This window comes from Lupinus angustifolius, chromosome LG12 (genome assembly GCF_001865875.1).
Source record: "Lupinus angustifolius cultivar Tanjil chromosome LG12, LupAngTanjil_v1.0, whole genome shotgun sequence".
NCBI lineage: Eukaryota > Viridiplantae > Streptophyta > Magnoliopsida > Fabales > Fabaceae > Lupinus > Lupinus angustifolius.
Genome location: NC_032020.1, coordinates 18,054,036 through 18,063,088, shown reverse-complemented (window position 1 = coordinate 18,063,088; position 9,053 = coordinate 18,054,036). Strand labels below are relative to the sequence as shown.

The following is a 9,053-nucleotide window of genomic DNA, read 5'->3' as shown; positions in this document are numbered from 1 at the left end:
TATAAAATATAACTGTATGGCCTGGCTAGATTTTTGAATTGGTCAAAAGGGTTATTGTCATATTGCTTCTCAAACTTGTACACTTTATTTATATAATTATTACTACGTATAACTAGGTTATATCCATGCTACGATGCTGCATGAGAAAATTAAACAATTAAAAGGTCAGAAGAGCCTGCTACGTCATGCGTTTTAAGGTTGGTATTTCGAATTATATAATGAAACCATTGGTGATATCATGATAGCTGATCTTCTTTACATTATTTAACAAGTGAAGACTCACTTGCGTTCTAAAGATTTAGCATCAAAAACTTATTTTATTCTGTAAAGTAATTTACCGTAGGTCATGATAACCCTTTCGTTAGTTTACATCCGTTTAAAATATTGCTAACTAACATGCATGACCTGTTAAGTATATTCGAATATTATTTCACGATGAAAACTGTTTACACGGAAGTGAACAGTTTTGGAAACATTACCACCATCACCGTTTGGAACAAGAATCTGTTGTCTTCAACTCTATTCTATACCAATCCTATTATGTCATATCAGTTAAAAAAATTTAAATATTAATATTCCTAACTTTATGCTACCATTTTGGACTTGTTCGCACGGAGTATATTAGAAATAATTTTTGTACATTACTTATTGAAATGTGATTAGATTAAAAACTGACCAAACGAATTTTTGGGACTTGTTTGCATTTTAGTCAACTTAAAAGGATGTAAATTAATGAAGAATTAATGTGGCTCATGCTGACTTTCTTTATGACAAAAATATTTTTTTCATATTTTTAGTTACTAAAGTGACATAAGTCTAAATCTTATGGACCAAATTGAATATTTATTGTTTTTTTACACAGACTTGAATATTAAAAAATTAAATATGTAAAATTTTAGAATATTTAAAATACTAAAACTAAAGAAGAAAGGGTATAGGTAACAAAAACATTTATTTTTTTAGGAAAACGTAAGCAACTAATACACAATGCATATATTTGGAGTGGTGACTATCAATACGATAACATTCGTAAGACGATGGAAATATATAAATTTATAATGACTATAATAGAGCATGCGTTAACTATAAAATTATATTATAGCGTATGGTACAACTTTAGTACAGCAACTAATTAGATCCGGTTTGTTCCCCTTTCACAGTTTTCTTGTTTTAAATCCTATATTAATCGAAATTTTAAAACTTATAATATTGTTGGTTTGCAAATGGAAAAACCATATTATTACTAGAAAAAATATAAATATTAGATGGGTAAACAAATTGAAATTCATACATACTTGCTGATAAAGTATATAATAATTATATAATTTAAGCAACAAAATAAAAGCAAATGACAACATATATTTTAGTGCAATCTACAATTAGTAACATATATAACTATTAATAAAACATATAATAATACAATTCATGGTTAGTAATATATAAAATAATTTAATAATATATATTACTTAGCAACATTTATAATAATATAATTCACAATTCGTAATATATAATATTAACATGTATAACAATATATAATATATGGTAGTTTTAAATATATAAATATATATATTCTAAATTAGAAAAGTTGCATATACTTTAACAATTTAGTAAGTAGTAATATATATAACACTAAAATATGTAAAAAAATTAATAACATATATAACAATATAATGTACATAAAATTGATAATTTAAGCCATAAAAATAGTTGAAGAATTCAAACAACAATATAATATTATTCTCTAGGATATATTTCTTAAATATATGGACCCATTTGGATCTAACATTTACTAAATTTCCAAAATCATTGATCGAACATAAACGGTTCCTAAAAAACCAAACTGATTAGTTCAATTTCATCAGTTTCGAGGTTTACTCCGGAATCGCTTACACTACTAGCTTTAAGTGACTACAACATCAATATCTGATATACTATCTTTTGACAAGAGCAAATTTGTTGTTCCAAATAGTATGTTACTTCATGTGTTACTTATTGTGATTGGTTGAAAAATATATATTTAAGTTAAAAAATAATAATTAAGTATTATTCTAACCAAACAACACATGAAGTAACAAGTTTTTAGAACAACACATACTCTTCTTCTAAGCTGCAGGAGCATAATCATAACCGCCATCATCATCGTCATCATCACCTTCTCCTCTTAATGATGCTTTGGATTGGTGACAACACCATTCTTGATCATAATATCTATCAACTTGGTCATGCAAATTCATCTGATGTAGCATCATTTCTCACTCCCTAGTGAAGAAAGTAGAAAGCAAAGATATCAGTGTAGAAGAATTATGACCTTGATCAAGTGCTTTGGAATGAAAGGGCACACGTTGAAGTTATTTATAGAGTGGTCTAGGATGAATGAGAATGCCACGTGGAGAAATGTGACATGACCCTATGAATGTGTCAGACACGCGACAAAAAAAATCTTAGCTGGATGCATTGGTGGCAGCTTATGATAGAGTAAAAAATGTGTGTACTCACAGTGTAAGTCGTAATACTGTCGCTGCATTATCCACGATTCATTTTTATTTTCAATTATCATTGTCCCTTTAATAAAAGTAATACAAATAAACAGTTGATGCACTAACCGTACATAAATCTTTACACTATTAATACATAAATATATTATTTTTTTATAATATATTATTAATGATTTTATGTTTGAAATTTAGTAATCTAATGATTTCTCTTTTAACACATTGCACATATGGAGGTCGCTATCTTGCTCGCCCACGCCCTCTTTAACAATTATTAGTGTCGTATGTGTTTTTTGGGTATAATTTTATTTATTTTCTATCACAACTCTTGAATAGTTATTTCAATATCTCTCTTTATTATAAAACGTTGAATTAAATGTTCCTTACAAAATTGATGACCAATTGACCATCAAATAAGTGAAATTAACAACAAATGGAGAGAAGAAAATAAGTGTATCTACACCATTTTTTGGGATGTGTAGCCATCGGAAATCGACTAGGCATTTTTTTAGAGAAAAATTTAGGTGTTTCGAATTAAGAAATACTGAAATAGTTTCTATTTTGTATCTTTTCATGTATAGGAATAGAACTCATTATGTATGGCGGCCCATTTGAATAATATTTTAATATTATAATTAGATTTAATTATCTATAAACAACTTTGGATTGTTGTGGAAATCGACGTGGACGTAGAGCATTTAAACTATAAAAAAAACTAAAAGAGAGTCGTCTATAATGAAATGGGGATGAATATGTGTATTTGACTGAAATGTTATATTAATTTTACTACTTATTAATTATTAAAATTTAAATAGAGTAATCAGATTATTTGAAAAAGTTGTGATTATTAATTTTTTATGAGATAAAAAATAAATAAGGTTACATATTACATATATATATATTGTTTTAGACTACAAAATTGTGCAAAATGATCTTTATGCTACTAATAAATACATCATAATAACTAATAAGTAATGATATTCTATGTGTACCAAAAAGAAATAATGATAAGATATATGGAGAAATAACATATAGATATAAAAAATAACAAAAAAATATGTATATTAATTACATATAGTGTATGAATTTATCATGGATGAGGCACCCTTTTCCATCTTCACCATAAACGTATTCCACCAACCCTCCATTTTCTACAGAACCGTGACATCAAATGCAGTTCATGATGTACTAATGCAAAGTAACAAATAGTTTAACATGGCTCCCTAATAAAAATAATAATTTCATATGGACTAATGCACTATATTATATATTATAGAGATGAGTTTACAAAAACTCACTCTTTGAAAGAAACAAGGTCAAGTCAATGCGGTGTGATCAGTTTTCACAAAGGGTCTTACATCTTTAATCAACTTTATCAACCTAATGTTACAAAAATACATACACTTCAAAATACACCTACGTGAATTTGACAACTTTTATTGGTGGTTAGTGAACAAATGCTTCCAGAAGCTTCATTTGCAAAACCCATTAATTTCTTGATTTTGGGCAAACTGAAGCTACTTATATTTATTTTAACCATGTTCTTCTAGAGTTAATGTAATAGCACATTATCAAAGATGGATTATTTCTTACCGTAACAAATATGATAGTCACATAAAATTATAATTTGTATGTAATATATATAAATGTGTATATTTTTTTAATTTCATATAGGGTGGCTTGCAAGTCCACCCTACTCATATTTAGGGCGGACAGATCATGCTTTATTTATAAACGAGCATGCGTGTGCTGATCCTAATTTAGGTGGACATTAAGTGGACACAAGCTAATAATAAGTATATGTATTCTTTATAGGAAAATTAATATTGATTCATGATTAAAAAATCTTGAGAACATTTTTGTTATTGATTTGTGATAAATTTAGCTAATTTTGAATTATGAATATATATCATGAGTGATGAGAATTTGATTAACACTATAATAATTTAATAATTTCCCCTTATAGGCCCTCAAATTGACCTGTAATATATGGTTCAGATTGTGTCCCTATCTATCATTATATGGTTACATGTACACTACAAGCTATAGCAAGTTCTGATTATGAATCTGGGCTGCATTATGACACCTTTAATTCCTAAATAAAGAATTAGATTTTGCCTAATTGAATAAAAGCCCAATAGTTGAATCACTCTCAAATCTCAATAATCTATATTCAAAGGAACGTGAGAAAGAGAAGATACATGTGAGAGGCCTTTTAATATTGACAGCACCAAACTTTGCTATAAAGTATAAACGCTACCTCATGTCACTGTCACATGTGCTGTTTCTAACCAGACTTATAGGGTCTGATTCTTCGGCCACATTCTATAATTATACATATTCATGCTAAATTAGATCTAAACAAACTAAAATTATTTGGGTTCAATTGAGTTTGATTTCAAAAACCATTTTGAATAACCTCACTCTTGATGTGGTTGGTGTGAATAGCTTTGTTTCATTCTAATGTGTAAAAAATATAAAACTCTTATAATTTAAAGTTATATCAATCTAAAGTATTAACTATAATAAATGATTAAAAACATTATATAGTAAAGCTAAATAGAATTTTAGTAGCACTTAAAAGTGTTTATTTACATACTCCATTCATCAATCAATTTATAATTTTGCAAAAATATAATTGATTCATGAAAAGTGTAAATAGTTTATTGAGCAATCTAATAGCCTCATTTAATACATGCATTAGCTAGGAACTTAAAAAAACAGTAAGTAAATCAAGGTCACTTCCTAATGTAACTCCTTCTGCCCCTGCTGTATTTTGTAACTCCTTCCATCTAATATCATCTGTCATGATATATAATAATAATAATTATTATTATTATTAGAGAAAAGAATATATACATGATCAGTTTTATATATTGTAAATATATCATTTATCCATTTATATTTAATCATTATTAATTTTTAAAAAAAATCAATTAAGCAGTGAATAATACAAGTGACTGTCATATTGCATAAATATTATAATCTTATTGTTATTATTGTTATTTCTATTTGCTTTTCTGTTTCTCTTCCTTTTACCAGCATCATCATCATCACTCTTGTGGGTCTACATTCCTGCGATCTTTGCTGGGTTTGTCTTCAAGCAAGGTACAATTTTTGCAACTGGGTTTTGTTTCATTCACAGATTAAGTTCCCTCTTACTAAGCTTCCAACTTCTCTCTCTCTCTCTCTCTCTATCTCTCTCTCTCTTGGTAAAAAGAGTTCTTTTAGTTACTGACAATGTTAATGTTTCGCTGCCATTGCTTGCTTTTATGTCTTCTAATTCTTACATTTGTATCTAACTACAATTAGTTTCCTATGTCTTGCTTTAGCATAACGGAATCTGCTCATAATATTTGCATGAGTTGAGATTATGTCAAATTCTTAGTTGGAATTCCTTATGTGTATCTCATCTTTTCATTTTTGCTGACTTTGTTCCCCACACGCACCATGTTTTCATTTCCACCTGATTTTTATGTTCTGACCCGTTCTGTCCCTATAAATTATAGATTTTTAGTTATTGTTTTCAACTAACATTAGTAGAAATTCTTACTGAAAGGGATCTTTTAGAGGGGCTATGTTGTACCATAATTATAGCATTTTAAGAAGACTGGACCATATTCATGTTGTATTCTACTATTCTTGAATGCCCTTTGCTATCATATTTAATATTTTCTTTCATGTAAACAATTTATCATAACTTAAAGTAGATTCAACTTTTGAACAGGGAAAATGGCTGATGCAAGACTAGATACACCTTTGATGCCACCATCCTTGAGGAATCTTCCTGATTTCAAGAAATCTATTAAATTGAAGTATGTGAAACTTGGTTATCATTACCTCATCACACATGGAATGTACCTGTTTCTTTCCCCCATTGTGGTGCTGACTTTTGCTCAGATCTCCACATTTTCCCTTCAAGACCTTTATGATCTTTGGGAGCATCTACAATACAATTTGGTATCTGCTATTCTTTGTTCAGCTCTCCTTGTTTTTCTATCTACCCTTTACTTTCTTACTCGTCCTCGACCAGTGTACCTGGTCAATTTCTCCTGTTACAAGCCTGAAGAATCTCATAAATGCACAAAAAGGATATTTATGGACCATTCAAGGATGGCTGGTTCTTTCAGTAATGAAAATCTTGAATTCCAGAAAAAGATTCTTGAGAGATCTGGCCTTGGGGACTCTACTTACCTTCCGGAGGCTGTCCTTAATATTCCTCCAAATCCCTCAATGAAAGAGGCAAGAAAAGAAGCTGAAGCTGTTATGTTTGGCGCCATTGACGAGTTATTCATGAAGACCTGTGTAAAGCCTAAAGACATTGGAATTCTGATTGTGAATTGCAGCCTGTTCAATCCAACTCCATCACTTTCTGCAATGATTGTCAATCACTATAAGCTTAGAGGGAATATAAAGAGCTACAATCTCGGCGGAATGGGTTGCAGTGCAGGATTGATCTCAATTGATCTTGCTAAAGATCTTCTCCAGGCTCATCCCAACTCATATGCATTGGTCATTAGCATGGAGAATATCACACTGAATTGGTATTTCGGAAACGATCGGTCAAAGCTTGTTTCAAACTGTTTATTTCGCATGGGAGGAGCTGCAGTGCTGCTTTCCAACAAAAGCTGTGACAGAAGAAGATCCAAGTACCGATTGATCACCACAGTTCGAACTAATAAGGCCGCTGATGACAAGTGCTTTACCTGTGTTACTCAAGAAGAAGATGCCAATGGAAAGATTGGCGTTACTTTGTCGAAAGATCTAATGGCAGTTGCAGGTGATGCGCTAAAAACCAATATCACTACACTGGGGCCTCTTGTACTTCCAACATCTGAACAGCTGCTATTCTTTGCTACGTTAGTTGGGAAGAAACTTTTCAAAATGAAGATCAAACCTTATATTCCAGATTTCAAGCTTGCTTTTGAACATTTTTGCATCCATGCTGGAGGCAGAGCTGTTTTGGATGAACTGGAGAAGAACTTGCAGCTATCTTCTTGGCATATGGAGCCATCAAGGATGACTCTTTATCGTTTCGGAAACACCTCTAGCAGTTCACTTTGGTATGAATTGGCTTACACAGAAGCCAAAGGGAGGATCAAGAAGGGGGATAGAACATGGCAAATAGCGTTTGGTTCTGGATTCAAGTGTAATAGCGCAGTGTGGAAAGCTCTCAAAACCATCAATCCGGCAAAGGAGAAGAGTCCTTGGATGGATGAGATCCACGAGTTTCCGGTTGATGTCCCAAGAGTATCTGCAATCTAAACTATGAAATTTTATGTGTATCAGCATTAGGTGTAGGTGGTGTTGGACTGGTGTAATTCTCTGAGCTATCTTAATACATTACTGTTATCAGATTCTGCATTAGGAATTTTATTCTGATACTTGGGAAAGATTTTGTTAAGAGCTTTGATTGTTATGGAGTTTGGTTCTCGTGACTGTTCTTATTGATTGATCTGTGGTAGCTGTGAAGTTTGTTTGTCAGGATTATACTTATTCATTGATCCTTGGTAGCAAATTCTGCAGGACATGTGAAATGTAATTCTTATTACCAACCATAAATTCTCTAATGATATAGGAACTAAACATTTTTAATACAAGTGGATATATTCATGGTTAGTTATTTGTATTAGCATCTATAACAAATTCACGAGCTACTTCATCCACGAGTAATTTAAAATATATATTAGGAATCATAATAACTTATTTGTATTTGCATTATTTCATGTGTTTTGTTGTAACTCAGAGAACGTAGAATTGAACTAACTTTTTAAACAAATATTCTTTTTTAAACAATTATCTCACTGAAGTATCTAGGAACATTTTTTTAACATGTCACAAAAGTGCTTTTTTTTCATGCAGACGGCTGCAACAATGGAGCGTATAAAATTTAAGGTCATCATAATAAGGTAGAAAAAAAAGCTTAGAGCAAATATAAGCAACAATGGCTTGGATAAATAATCTTAATCACTTCCCAGTAACGACCAGAAAGGAATTTAATTACAGGACGACATATAATGATTCATTTGTTAACATGGAACTGTGAAACACATAAAATGATGAAACAACAATCCCAATACTAAAAGAAAATTGATATAAAAAGTCCCTTCCAAATAGGAAATAAAGATCTAAATAAAAGTAGCCATCAGATTTAAAAAAAAATCAATTTACAACTAATAGGATGCTGTCCATTCTTGCCGTAAAAACATCAATATCTATTTACCAGACAGATTAATTTAAATTATGGACATAGTTTCTTCTTCTTCCAATTTCTCCTTTTGAGTTAATTAATTTGGTCTGCATCAATTTTAAGATAGAAAGTCATCCGATCCAAATATAAAAATCATTTGTAGTTTGATTTAGCTTGGTTAAATTAAAGTATAAGGTTCCATCCGATATAAAAAAGTAGAATGAAATTAATCGATCATGTACAATAAATAAGACAAATTATAGTAACAAAAAATAATTGTAGCATGTCTGATTCAATTTTCATAGACTAGTTTTATTAAAGGATTTGAAATATAATCCAATCGATTTTTAACAAACTCAAACCAAAAAAAT

General features: G+C 30.3%; 1 protein-coding gene and 1 long non-coding RNA gene across 3 annotated transcripts; one reads left to right on the top strand and one right to left on the bottom strand.

The window, feature by feature from the left end:
* On the top strand, positions 5,497–7,964 carry LOC109362627 (3-ketoacyl-CoA synthase 11-like). 2 transcript variants are annotated; one of them, XM_019608563.1, is made up of 2 exons: positions 5,497–5,600; positions 6,220–7,964. In XM_019608563.1, exon 2 carries the CDS (start codon positions 6,225–6,227, stop codon positions 7,755–7,757), a length of 1,533 nt encoding a protein of 510 aa, XP_019464108.1. In that variant the 5' UTR covers positions 5,497–5,600; positions 6,220–6,224; the 3' UTR covers positions 7,758–7,964. The 2 variants fall into 2 exon arrangements, with proteins under 2 accessions (XP_019464108.1, XP_019464109.1); XM_019608564.1 differs by having other exon boundaries at positions 5,506–5,600; positions 6,203–7,964.
* On the bottom strand, positions 6,055–6,271 carry LOC109362629. Its single transcript, XR_002109427.1, has 2 exons — positions 6,181–6,271; positions 6,055–6,148 (listed from the first exon to the last, which is right to left on the bottom strand). It is a non-coding gene; the product is annotated as an uncharacterized LOC109362629 (long non-coding RNA).